Genomic DNA, 15283 nt, shown 5'->3' with positions numbered 1-15283 from the left:
TCTGCGAATACAAAATGATGTTTCTTTATATTTTATATATTATAATATTTATGAAAATAATTCAAAAAGCATTGTAATAATAATTGGAATTATTCTTATTAGAAAATCTCTCTATTTAATTTTGTAATATCATGGTACATGTGCATAGAAATATTTTTTTGTCGAATCTCATCAAACAGCCAAGTAAAATTGCGAGCAAGTAGAAAAAAAAACAGTTGGAAACGCATCAGTACTATAGTGTACATACGATGAAAAAGTATAAGAAGCAAAGCGGTATATATCCCACCAACCACACCACCACAACCACCACCACCACCATCACCATCTGTTTAATAACATGTTTAGCTTTTATATGATTGAAAATATTGAGTTGTAGATTTAAAAATCTTAGTAATTTATATAACAAACTTACTAGCATTATCTATATATATATATATGTCATGCATTTTAGATTGTATAGGAGTACTTACTCATGAACTGAGTCAGAGCAAACCATAAATATCGTCTTTTTACTTTACACAGTGCATTAGTAACTATAATGAGATAATATGGTTACGCATGAAGATCTTCCAAATTCATTAAACGATTTCACGAACTTCCGTTTAATATTGTTGACGAATAATCTATTTTTACCGAACTTGTTTCTCTGTGTAATCTCTGTACACGTATAGTTAATCATTCTAGCACCGTAGACAATTTCAGAATATTTTTTTTTGTCTCATTTTTTCACATTATATTTTTCTTAGATTTCTGCTGTCATCATTCCTTTCTCGTCAATTTTTACTTTTATTTTATTTTTTGTACAAATAATATCCAGATATTATTGCCTTGCAATTTTATTTGACTCGAACAATGATACATATTGTGGAACGAAAAAAAAAGAAAAAGAAAAACAAAAAAAGAAAAAGAAAAGAAAATTAAAGTTACGTTTATATCGGATAAAAAAAATGTTAAATTATATATATAATATATATATAACTAAATGACAAAAAGTAGAAAACAAAATCAATCGAGTATATACAATAATTTATAAAGTTTTGTCTAATAATTATCATTATCATTGTTTATATTTTGTAATTTACCAAGACCACATTTATAAAATGAAAAGGAAAAAAAGGAAAACAAACAAAAAACCAAAAAAAGAAAGAAACGTGTTGTAAAGTAAACTAATAAGTATTTGGTCATTCTAATATTGGCCAGACTGATGTAACATATTTTTTATACATTTCTGAGATAAATAATAATTATAAATGTTTTTGCAGATATATTACTGAAAAACGTAATAAAATATTAAACGTATTATATTTCATTTAAGTAGAGTACAAAGACGTGACAGCTATGGAATGATCGAAAAGAAACAATTTCTTTTTTTTTTGTATAATTAAGTACAGATGATGAAAATTGTTTTACCTGATTTATTTTTAAGTGTAACATTAATCGTATTCTTAGTTTTCTATAGAAAAATGTTCCTTTCTCAGATTAGGACAACGATCAATTAACTGTATCTATAAGTATTCACTTATAGAAGAAGAAGAAGTTTGTAAATTGACATTTCATAGCATTTCGAAAACATTTATAAATTTTTTATTGCTGCATAGGTCGCATACGCATGACAAATAATAATGAATAGCAAAAATTTCAACCAGCCTGAACGAAAAATTATTCAGAATGGGACACAACGTATGCGACCCTTGCGGAATGGAACGTGTTGATGATAAGTATGTATATGCATATCATTAATTAATTTTAATATTGTATATACATCTTGCAATTAACAATGCTAAGTTGTATAGCAAAACTATTTCCTTTTTCTAGTTTCTTTTAATATGATTTTTTTAATACTTATGACAAAATACCACGTTTAAGCGTCTTTCTTCAAAAAATACTGTAATACAACGTACGCAATAATTTTGTTCTATCAACATTATTTTACCAATCTATAAATGACTTCTATGGTAATATCTAAATGCAAGATCAATTGAAACGAATTAAATAATAGAATTCTATTTTATAAAATTAATAGAGTTCTATTGTTTGAGATATTATCTTTTAATTATCTTGCATATTGTTTACGGTAAAAGTTTTCATTTAAAAAAAAAAGTACATACGTTTAACCAAAAATTCAATATTCGTACAAAGAAAAAAAAAGATATACACAACGCATGCTTTGTCTATCAGTTATTATCATTCCATCTACCGTTTCTTCTATCAGGATGTAACTTAATTTAAAAATAAGTGGACTTATATTTAAAAGTTGTATTGTATATATAAAAAGTTTTCATTTAAAAAAAAAGTACATACGTTTAACCAAAATTCAATATTCGTACAAAGAAAAAAAAAAGATATACACAACGCATGCTTTGTCTCATTGTTATCATTCCATCTACCGTTTCTTCTATCAGGATGTAACTAATTAAAAATAAGTGGACTATATTTAAAATAAGTTGTATATATAACAAGAGTCGTATTTAAAATATATATATAACGATAGACAAAGTACCAGTAGATATATCACTTGTATTACAATAACATTTTAAGAAAAATCATAACGTGGGCACCATAAATTTATTATGTACTAATATATTAAAAAAAAAAAGCTTGTTTTGAAATGTATAAAGTATGTTTTATGATTAAGAAATGGGACCAATCTTTTGATTTTAATCGCACATACAAAGATGTTCTTTTTCGTTTTTCATAAGACAGACTTAGTTGACGATCAAAGATACATTTTGTATAGAAAGTATTTGTATTACTGTAAATACTTCTCTTTTTTTTCTAATAAACATTAATCGATTTTTAAATAAACTCGTGATTTTATTTTTTACGACGAAAGATAAAAAAAAAAGGCACAGCGTTCAATGATTCTAACAATTAACGAAAAGAAAAATACTAACTTATGCCTATTTGTTATACGTGCGATGATTATTTTAATGGCAACAATATCAAATTATTCAATGCGTAAAATTATACAAATGAATCTAACTTAACTCGTCGTTTTTCTTTCATTTATCTTTTAGCATTGCAATGTCGGTCAAAAAAAATGTCCAAGTAACAACGTATCAACGTTGCGTATACATTCAATTCTATTAAAAATGTTTTTAAATGTTTTTATAACTACGACAAAGATTTATTAATCGCGAGTGTTACTTTAAGAAATAAGAAATATAATTAAATAACGGATGAACAATATTTAATTACTTTTCAGCACGAAAGAAAACTTATGTTCGTATAAAAATAATTATTCTAAAAATTGTAATAGATAATTATTAGCCCAATTAGATGATCAAAAATAAAAACGTCAGCGCTATAAAAATGTGTAATATGTATATACATATGAAATGAGAAAAAAATTCATCGCACAACAGAACATTTTTATAAAAAAAAAAAAAAAGATTGTAAATATTTTTCGATATATAACACACTCATGTGATGTCATAAATTTTCCTTTCGTCTAATATAATATTAGACGAAAGGAAATATGCATTTTATAATATAACAACAATTGTATTAATATTCTACTTGGAAGTATACTACTTAAGTGCGTATGAAGTAATAGGAGACATACTTTTTTATCACGCAATACGTTTTATAAATTAAATTCGCAGAGAAGAAAAATAAAATGCAATGCAATATACATAAATAAATAAACATTCATGGAAACGAAAAACATAAATTGTCAAATTATGTATTTACCGTCCATGAAAAAGAGGAACAGGTAATAGCAACGCGTGCATGATATTTAAATAACAATCTCAAAGATGTTAATCTATCCATATTTCTTATGCATTTTAATGAAAACAACATCGTAGTAAAAAATAATGCAAGTTGTGAGTATATATTAATAAAAAAATAAATAAAAAAATGTATTTGTTTATATATACCGTACGAATTGGAATACAAAAATATCTGTGCGAAATTATAAATTTGTATAATCTATAAGACGTATTGATATTTTGTATTTACGATGACATTGCACTGCCAAAAATGGTCAAGGTATATGAATAAAGAAAATAAATAAGAGAACTTACATTAAATTTGTAATCAAAATCTTACCAATTAACATTTAAAATTATCTTAACTGTGTTATTACTTGAGAATTAATCAATGCACTGAATGTGAATTTTAGTTTTCTTTTCTTATTAATTACTTAATTACTTTTAAATCAATCAAAACTTTGATAAAAATGAAGATCTTGATTACAACCCTGTCACAGTACAAAAACTTTGATACGCCATTTTGATTAATGTTCATTCAAATTACGCGCTCTTTTGTATCATTTTGTTTTTTTAATTGAAATAAATAAAAACTTATATATGAATTTGTAAGATTGTATGTTAATATAAAATAAATATTATAAATTATGAAAAATAACGTATTTACTATTATGATTACTTACTTAAAAATAAAAACGTATTTTGTTTTTTTATTCATATCTTTGAAAAATAATATATATATATATTGTATTCGATTAATCGTTAGTTTATAAGTTAGAATAAATAAGTAGAATAGTTTTTGTACCTGTTTGTAACATTTCTATATAATGTCAATCTAATGTAAAGTCTCGTATAGATTCATATAAGAGATGTAGTGCGTAATTATTAATATAACATGTAAATATACTACAATGAAACTTTTGGATAATAAATCAGATGAGAAAAGCAGAAAAACGCTTCAAATAACAATACATTCTTAGTAATAAAAACTAATAGCGCATGTAAAATGACGGCAATTTTCTTGATTGTCAATTTTCCTCTTGATTGATAATTTTCTTTGATTGAAAAAATAAAATAAAAAGTTTGAAAAAAAATCAATTCTATGTGGGAGTGTTCGGTCGATAATGAAGGAACCTGATATACTGCCAAGTCTACACTTAGTGGATCAACTGGATACGTTTCTGATATACAAGTAATAATGACAGCTAAATATTGTTAAACAAATATTATTTAATATTAGAAAAATTATTCATTCCGTCTAAATCTTTAAATGCATATCTTTTATATTAGAATTAGGTGAAAAAGTAAAGTTCATTCTATAATAGTTGTCACGTCACATGCTTTTATCTTTTCAACAAATTCTTTTTAAACAAAGTGCTAAATGTACGTTTAAAAAAATATTGTTTCCAAAGATAATGCCAAAAAGAATTGTACACAATTCGCCGGAGAAAAATTTGAAATCGAAATTAAGCTCAACGGAAATGTCAAACGATCAAGAAGTTTCGGGTAATATTAACCTTCACAAAAGCACACTTTCCATGGAAAATATGCAAGAAAATAATGAAAAGAGTAATGTTAAAGTCGAATACTTGGACACACCAGTTAAATCAGAAAACGATAAAAAAGAGTACAGGTAATTGAAAATGAAAATATTGATGTATGTAAAGCAGTGACATTATTATCCAATTTTTTTTGTTAGAGTCATCAAGCTGGAGAACGGGCTCACCGCTTTGTTAATTGCAGATTTACATTCCGCTAAACATCAATTACGCGATACCGATGGTTCTATAAGTAATGATACGCCAAATGTTATATAGTTTTATATAAAAAGATATCATTGCTATGATACGCGTGAATAATATTTTATTTTTTATAAGTTGGAGTTGTGAACGATGATGCTGAAGATGAAGAGAGCGACGAAGACGACATAGACGAGGATGATGATGACGATGATGATGATGATGATGATGATGATGGTGGTGAGGGTGATGATGAGGATGATGATGTCGAAGATGACGATTTGACAGAAAACAAAGATGAAAATGATGAAGAAGGGAAATGTCATTTCGAACCGGAGACCGATGATGCTCATTTATTAGGAGGTAAACGCCTTAAAAGAGAAGAAAAAATGGTATGTTTTCAAAAAATAATTAAAAAAAATACTATGTAATGTGAAATTATATTATAGTAAGAATATCAAAATATAAAGATTTTTCTATTGTATTTCATGAAATGTGATTACACAGGCAGCATGCGGTTTGTGCGTTGGTGTTGGAAGCTTTAGCGATCCAGAAGAAATTCCAGGAATGGCTCACTTTTTAGAACATATGGTATTCATGGGTTCGGAAAAATATCCTGAGGTTCATACCTTACGCATATTATATATTATTTATAAATGAATGATTTTAAAATGCTATTATAATTATGGTTTATCATGAAATGTATTATATTTCTAGGAAAATGATTTTGATTCATATATTACAAAAAGAGGCGGTTCTGATAATGCTGCTACGGAATGCGAGCAAACAACGTTTTATTTCGAAGTACAAGAGAAATATTTATTATCGTCTCTTGATCGTTTTGCACAATTTTTTATTAAACCATTGATGAAAAAAGGAGCGATTACCAGAGAAAGAGAAGCCGTTGAAAGTGAATTTCAAATGGCTTTGCCTTCCGATATTTATAGAAAGGAACAATTATTTTGTAGTCTAGCCAAACCGAACCATCCTGCGAGAAAATTCATGTGGGGAAATTTAATAACATTACGAGATAACGTAACGGATGATAAACTTTACGAAGAATTGCATAAGTTTAGGGAACGTCATTATAGCGCTCACAGAATGAAAGTGGCTATACAAGCTAAATTACCATTAGATACGTTAGAAGAATACGCAATCCAATGTTTTTCCAAAGTTCCAAGCAATGATTTACCTCCGACTAACTTTAGCGAGTTTAAAGGGGCAGATTCGTTTGATACCCCTAGCTTTAGAAAAATCTATAAAGTAAAGCCTGTCAAAGATGTTTGTCAAATAGAATTAACGTGGGCAATGCCACCTTTACATGAATATTATAAAAGCAAACCTCATCATTATATCGCTTGGATCATTGGACACGAAGGAATGGGCTCATTGATAAGTTATTTGCGAAAGAAAATGTGGTGTTTGGATATTTTTAGTGGAAACTCAGAAAGCGGTTTTGAACATTCCTCTATCTATGCATTGTTTAGTTTATCATTGATTCTTACAGAAGAAGGTCACAAGCATTTGGAGGACGTATTAAATTGCATATTCTCCTATATTAATTTAATGAAAAAGGAAGGCCCGCAAAAACGAATTTATGATGAAATATCTCAGATCGAGGAAACTAATTTTAGGTAATACAAAATAATTTCATTAACAAAAAAAATCTATTAACGCGTAATATAATATTACATCTATTATTTATATAGATTCTCGGACGAAGTCGCACCCGCAGATTATGTGGAAGAAATGTGCGAGAATATGCACTTCTTTCCTCCAAAAGATTACATTACCGGTAGCGAACTTTACTTTGAGTATAATCCTGAGGCGATACAAATGTGCATGAATTATTTATCCCCCGAGAATGTAAATATTATTATATTTGATAAAAAATTTAATGAACGAGAATTCGATAAAGTGGAACCATGGTTTAAAACTAAATATACCGACATGGATATACCCACCGAATGGACAGAAACTTGGAAAACAATAGCTCCTTTGCCAGAATTTCACTTGCCATTACCAAATATCTTTCTTACTAATGACTTTAGTTTGATACCTATACCTTCGGAAATTCCTAAATATCCTGTTAAAATACATTACGACGATATATGCGAAATTTGGTATAGGCAAGATTCTAAGTTTGGTTTACCTGAATGTTACATGTACTTTTATATTATATCACCATTAACCACGTCAGCTAAAAAGTAAGAAATATTTTATTATTAAATATTAATATTCATTTTTACTTATACAAATATTATATTGCTTGAAAATAATGAATAATCATGAATTTTTTGTAGCGTTGCTATGATGGACTTATTTATAGAAATATTAAAACAATTATTAGTCGAAGAATTGTATCCGGCTACAGCGGCTGAATTCAAACATCAAATGTATACAGGTCAGAAGGGCATTGTTGTTAAAGTTAGTGGATTTAACGAAAAACTACCAGTAAGTACATATGTCTTATCTGATTCTTCGATTTTGATCATGGTAAGTTTCACTAATGCATCTGTTTTTTTCAGCTGTTATTAAATATTTGTGTAAAATATATAGCAAATTGTCCAAATCTTTTGACAAAAGATCTATTTGATGTTATGAAGCAAGAACAACTGAAAGCTTATTATAATTCATTTTTAAAACCAGGAAAATTGGCTAAGTACGTATTATGTTTCTCTTGTTAATCTTTTATTATAGATTATAAAGTGATAATACGTAAGTACTTAACATTTTTTTTTTTTCTATAAAATTTTACAGGGATTTAAGATTATCCATGTTAATGCTCGACCATTGGCCTGCCATTGATAGACATACGGCTATTTCTACTACTACGTTTAATGAATTTAAAGATTTTATCGAAGAATTTACTAAACATACGTATATACAATGTCTCGTACAAGGCAATATGACTAAAGAAAATGTCATTAAAAATGTACAGAACTGTATCGATATTTTAAAGTGCGGTCCGCTGTTAACAAATACTATGCCTCAATTGAGAATTACAAAATTGCCTGTTGGAATACAATATTGTAAAGTAAAAAATTTTAATAAGACTGATGTTAATTCAGTAATAACTAATTATTACCAATCGGGTGAATTGTCCGTCAAATTAACTGTTATTATAGAATTGCTTCTTGTAAGTATCGTGTGATCGTTATTTTAAATTGAGAGATAACTAAAGTGTTATGTTAACTAATTCTTTTTTCTTTTATATATATATATATATATATATATGTATATTTAGATGATTATGGAGGAACCATTATTTAATCAACTTAGAACGCAAGAACAACTTGGATATGATGTTTCGTGTCTTATGAGAAATACTTATGGAGTTCTCGGTTATTCTATCATCGTTAATACTCAAGCTGATAGATTTACAACAGAACACGTGGATAGTAGAATCGAAAAATTTTTAAAATCATTTAACAAGTCATTAAAAGAAACTTCGGAGAAAGATTTGGAGAGTATTAAAGAAGCATTAACAAAAATAAAACAATGCGCTGATATTCATTTGAAAGAAGAAGTCGATAGAAACTGGCATGAAATCACTAATTGTGATTACGTATTCGACAGATTGGAAAAAGAGATTATTGCTATAGATAGTATTACCATAAAAGAATTACAAGATTGGATGGCTTCTCATACTATTAATGGAGACAACCTCAGGAAATTAAGTGTCCATGTAATAGGAACTACGGAACAAACTTCCAATTTTAAAGATCCAAGTTCAGAAGAATTAAACTCTAATAAGGAAGGTACGTACTAAAATATTTAGTTTTCGGCATAGATCAGCTAAATTGAATGTTATCGAACATTATATATATATGTATTTTGTTTACAGATAATTCTACATCAGAAAACGACAATATAGTTTCATACAAGTTGAAATATTTAAATGATAATACACCTAAAAAGAATAATTCAGACGTATATATTTCAGATATTGAAAGTTTCCGAAATGAATTACCAATATTTGCTATGAAAGATAACTTGGTATTAAAAAACAAATCGTTTACTTAACATCACATTCAGTAATGTAATAAATATGTAGATTTCTAAATATTAAAAGATGAAATCTCTTGATATTTCTTGTTACTTACCTTTTTTTTTTTTATAAAACCCAATGAAATATTCTATATATACAAGAAATAATGAAAATAGACGAAAATGTTTGGTATAAAACAATGATGTTCTCTTAGTAGAATTTTTATAGTTCTTTTAATTATATTCAAGACATGACAACACGTTTCAATAAATCATTAAACTTTCGAAAATGTCAGCCAACCATATCCAAGAACCTCTCGTGCTAAGAGCTTTCTTACAAAACTTCTTGAAAGTTCAATTTTCATTATTTGAACCATACATTATGTTGAAAAGCTTTTTTTTAAAAACCCAACGGAGGATCTCTATGTATCTTATCATTCTATTCTCTGCGTGTGTGTGTTGTGTAAATTACGTTATACAAGAAAATTATATTGGTTAATATTTTAAAAAGAAACGAACTTAAAATATCTGCCAATGGATGAGAGCCACTCTGCCTGCTATAAAAAATGTTTCCTTGTTCGAGAAATACAATTTTGTTGGATGCCACCGAATATGTAATAAATCTTGGATTGATATATTAGCAGAGCGACGTAATCCAAAGTGTGCAGATTTACAAAGCAAATATTAATGTAATTTGAATATTCTAAATTGTTACAACATCCATCAAAGTGCGTTTGCATTTTAATATTTCGAATAATTATTGTATACATTGTTTTTTTTTTTTTTTTTTTTTTCTTGGTAGTATTATAGAGTTGCCACTACATTTATATAATTATTACCTCCTACTTCCCAAATATGTATCCATTTTTAAAGTAGTAAATGTGATTTTAGCTTTATAATAATTTTTTAATTGCCTTATGTTCTCGTCAGCACTGATTCTCTCATTTCACTTGATCCTTTTAAATTGGAATTACAGAAAAGCATCAGAATTTGAGCATACAAACGTGAATACATAAATTTCTGTACTTAGTGTTTTCAAGTTCTTCGGCTAGCAAAAGCATAGAATCAGCTCTGCTTGACACTAGACATGAATGGGGTACATGTTATAATATTAAGTTACAAGATAGAATAATTCAACAAGAATACATCAATATTACTGTGTTATATAAATGCAAAGAGACCAAATGGGTCGGTTATGTAGTAATAATTACTATATCTTTCTTAAATGTATATATTTAATAGTTTAAAAACGAATAATTCATTCTGAAATTGTAGCTTTTGCTGAATCGAAGTGTATCATAGAGAAATTTGCTGCATCGTCGAAGCATAATACTATACGCATAGTATTATGTGCGACGATACATAACAATGACATAATATTTTTAATACAATGCAAACAATTAATCAATCATATTAATTATATAGACATTACTACTAAATACTTAAATTTAAATATATAAAATATTACTGTCACTGTTTTCATTAAATAGAGAAACCACTCACCGACCCATAAAGGTCACAAATTAATCGATTACTAACGATATATCAGCGCATGCTTTATATTTTCGGAGGAGGATGATCCCTCAATATTTTTTTGTTTTTCTTTTTTTAATTTTCTTTGACAATAAATCCAAAACGGCAAAAACCTCATAATTTATAATTACGCGCTAGATCATAATCAAGTAAAACATTTGTTGTTTGTTCATTGCTTAACCGCATGCGCTATTTATATAAACATTGTTATACTTTTTTTAAAATACAAAAAGAAAAAGCAAAACAAAAATAAACATACTAATGATTATCAAACATACATGTTACCTCTCGCATATGCGCATGTATCTCTTTTTAGCTATGAGAAATAATAGCAGAATATATATTATGTAATATTTAATAAGAATATATAATGATGGGGCCCACATGCATTTTCAGCTACATCAATAAGTGTTTAATTTTTTTATTTTATTTTATTTTATTATAGTATATCGTGTTCGCTATTATATTTTATTATATCTCAATATTGCATATGTAAGCAAAAACTATGACATAAGAAAACTTAAAATTTACGAATGGAACATACTAATTAAAGTTGTTCTCTGTCCATTATTATTATTATTTATTAAATTACAATTAGCAAATTGCAACTCTATTCATACAATCCTACAGCAAATTAAGAAGAATAAGAGAAACATCAATATTTCAATGCCCGTCATAATGTTTATATATTTATTATAATACGCGAAAAATAGGATAGTATTTCGTTTTTATATTTTTTCTTTTTTTGGGGATAATCATTTAATAAAGTAAATAAAAATTAAATGATTTCATTTTATATTTTTTCTTGTTTTTTTTCTTTTATTCAACGATATCTAAAGATCTACTACTGAGTATAAATAAAAGTAGAAATAAAAATAAATACAAAACAAAGGGGGGGAAAAAAGAAGGAAAGAAAAGAAAAAGAAAAAAAAAGAAAAAATAAAGACAAAAAAAAAGAAAAAAAAAAAAAGAAAAAAGATATATTGTGTTTTCTTTTGAATTAGGAGCATAATTATAAGTGATAGAATTAAGCTAAATCTGTGAAATCCTACTTGGCTGCCTCATATTATTATAATAATAATAATAATAATAATAATAATAATAATAATAATAATTATTATAAGAATAATAATAATCTTCGCTAGAAAAAATATGATGTTAACGTAAAAAGAAATACAGCCATAAAAAATACGAGTCTTACTTTAATGCGTCTGAATCTCAATATAATTGCAGACATTAATCGCGTAATTCATACCATCGACCGTTTCTCAAAAGCGTTTGTCACTCTAGCAGAGATACTAAGTTAATATTATACTTTGCGTATAATTAATTTTCTGTTATTACAACACACAATGTTCAAAGGTCATTATAGATGGTTACTTCATAAATATAGTAGATTATTCGTATGTTTTTTTTTATCTTTTTTGTTTTCATTTAAATGGTATGTTGTATCATAGACATTTTTCTGTGGGCCCCCCGTTTCTTTTTCTACTTTATTACAACGAAAAAAATCAGGCACGTAATTAAACGCCCCTGTTTTTAAACGTTGATTTATATGCTTTTTATGCAAGTTTCTTGGTTTTCTTTTTTTCGACATTTCTATTCTGTTGTATTCAATATGGATTTTTTTTCCGCATTTTGCTTCGTATATATTTTATTTAAATTATTTCATGTTATTATTTATTATTGCATACTCATATCAGTGCAGCAGCAACTGATTTATTTTGTGTACATCATTGTGTCATTTAACATTTTGTATCTGGTATCAAGAGATTGATTTCTTGGAAAGAAAATCATCTACCTTTACGAAAGCGTAAAGTGGCATTATTTACTCTCAAATTGGTTTGTCAGATCAGAAGGTCTGCTTCTAGTACGTGTCACTTGTAATGATTAATATTCTTTCACATATTTGAAAAAGTTGTAATTCGCGCCAGCGATAGAAACAATAATGGTAATATGCATATATAATATACCTCAAATAGATTACGTTGCAATTGTCAAATAATTTTAGCTAACGTTAACTGTTAAGATTTTGCTATGTCACATCGTTAAATGTGTATATATCTATATAACGCAGGTTATTATTTAATAATCAAGCAAGTGTGTGCTGCCATTCAAGATGCATCGGAAATACTTTTCATTATTCGCAGATGCTCAGCGCACGTTGAAGCTCTCTATCCTCTCACTTTCTGACACTGTATAATAATTCATTTCTGTTATTCATTCTCTCCTATCCCTAAAAGCTGTCCAAAATTCATAATTAAACAGTTAGAGATATTACGAGAATATGGGATTTTTTTTCGGCAATGCTTATTTATTGGATGTACTATTACTAAATACGCACATCCAAAGCACTTTTTCTAAACACATCTCTCTCTCTCTCTGTTTTTCCAGATCTTACTTTATTTTATTCCACAGGCTCATCAATTCTTTTTCACCTCTCTCTTTCCCTTTCCCTTTCCCTTTCTCTTTCTCTCGTTCTCTGTCATTCTATTCAAATTATATAAAGTTTCTCATTGTCTTAATGCATTTTACGCAATAACAAATCTACAAAAATATAACATTTTATTCTTATCGTCTTTTTTTCTTATATTATCTCAATAAATGGTTTTTTTTCTTTTTTTTCTTTTTTTTTTTTTTTACTCACTTTAATTATCTCTCTGCACTTAGACACACATGTATTTATTTATTTTTTTTTTGCCTCACCTTATTATTTAATAATCGTGTTTTGTCGTGCTGTCTTGTTTTTTCTCACCATTCTTTCATTATTGATAAAAGAACACATCTCTCTCTTAAACACTGCTCTTTGGTAGAATTGTCTTCTCATTTTGACTATTCTACTCATAAATATATTTATAACATAATTCATTATGTTCTCTAACTCACAGTGCATGGATAAGCACACGCAACTGGATTTTTTTTTTTTTTTGTATGTACACACCACATTAATCGCACAATTACTTCTAGTATTAACTATTCATATGTACAGTTAAATGAGATATATATATATCATTGAATTTAATTATAAATGTGTGTGGAGGACAATAGATGTGTAGGATGATTTTTTGTACTTGGGCTAATTATGTGATTACTATCCGATTGAAATTTTTTTTTTTTTACCCTCAAGTACAAATTCTCTGTTCTTTTTCTTTTTTTCTTTTTTCCTTTTTTATTCTTTTTTTATTATTTTAACAGCAACAAGCGACACTTTTTTTAAAATAATTTTGCTATTGTTAATCATTAATTATCGTTCAATGAGTTTTAATATAATGTGTCTGAATAATTAATAAGAAGTAATATTTAAATAGGCAATAAAAAGGAAACTCCACTGATTTAAATTTTCTTCTTCTTCCTTTCCTCTTCTCTTCTTCTTTTTTTTTCTTTAAAAAATAGAAAAGATAGAATTATATTAATTCGAAAAACGTCCCCGATAATAAAGCCCATTCGTAGCTTTTCCTTTTTTTCCTTCTCTTCTTTTTTCTTTTTTTCTTTTTTTTCTTTTTTATAATGCAACACATCTTTTAAAGATATATATATATATATATAAAGCATGTTTATTTTTTTATATTATTAATCTCTTGAAAAAACTCGTTCATTTACACTCCTTAATAACCAGCTTAAAAGCTACATATGTGTAATAGAAAAAACTATTACATTTAACGTTCCAATTCAATAGATTACGTTCATTCATATAAGTTCCAATGCAACAGCAAGTAAATATATAATTTTGATTGCATATAAACGTATGTATATATTACGCGCGCGTATATATATATGTGTGTGTGTGTGTGTGTGTACATGCATCCTGTGCATATATATACACATATATATCTATTTATATGTAAATATCTATATGTATGTATATACACATAGACATATATATATATATATATAGACACGTTTATATGCAATGACCTAACATCCCCCACTTATATACATCATTCGTCTTCACGATGCATCAGCAACGCTATCATCATAAATACCACATTCATAAATCTCTCTCTTGTCCTATGTAAGTTTAAGTCCACGTTCACACACGCTCATACATTCATACAAACTTACGTATAATACGCTATGGGAATCTAATTCTAAATCATATATATATATAAATATATATTTTACCTATATGAAAAGCATCAGTCTCCATGTGCAAACAATCATCTCAGTACCCTATACCCTTTCTAATTTCTATTTACTTATAAAAATTCAATAATAAATCCTCTCTCTCTCTCACTCTCTCTCTCCCTCATGATATATCCTATCCGTTTAAATTTAAATTCATTTAGCAAAAGGCTAGGTTACTGAGAT

At 27.3% G+C, this 15283-nt stretch overlaps 1 protein-coding gene across 2 annotated transcripts; it reads left to right on the top strand.

Moving 5' to 3' along the window:
- Positions 1-4464: 4464 nt before the first annotated feature.
- Positions 4465-9541, top strand: LOC122514606 (nardilysin-like). Of its 2 annotated transcripts, XM_043631534.1 has the most exons (12): positions 4465-4905; positions 5126-5346; positions 5413-5504; positions 5591-5844; positions 5960-6073; positions 6170-7086; positions 7162-7659; positions 7756-7906; positions 7981-8114; positions 8213-8591; positions 8700-9213; positions 9300-9541. In XM_043631534.1, the coding sequence occupies exons 2-12, from the start codon at positions 5129-5131 to the stop codon at positions 9476-9478; spliced, it is 3450 nt and encodes a 1149-aa protein (XP_043487469.1). In that variant the 5' UTR covers positions 4465-4905; positions 5126-5128; the 3' UTR covers positions 9479-9541. The 2 variants fall into 2 exon arrangements, with proteins under 2 accessions (XP_043487469.1, XP_043487467.1); XM_043631532.1 differs by having other exon boundaries at positions 4465-5346.
- Positions 9542-15283: the final 5742 nt, after the last annotated feature.

Source organism: Polistes fuscatus, unplaced genomic scaffold (genome assembly GCF_010416935.1).
Source record: "Polistes fuscatus isolate 324 unplaced genomic scaffold, CU_Pfus_HIC Scaffold15, whole genome shotgun sequence".
NCBI classification, from domain to species: Eukaryota; Metazoa; Arthropoda; class Insecta; order Hymenoptera; family Vespidae; genus Polistes; species Polistes fuscatus.
This window is presented reverse-complemented; position numbering and strand designations above follow the sequence as displayed.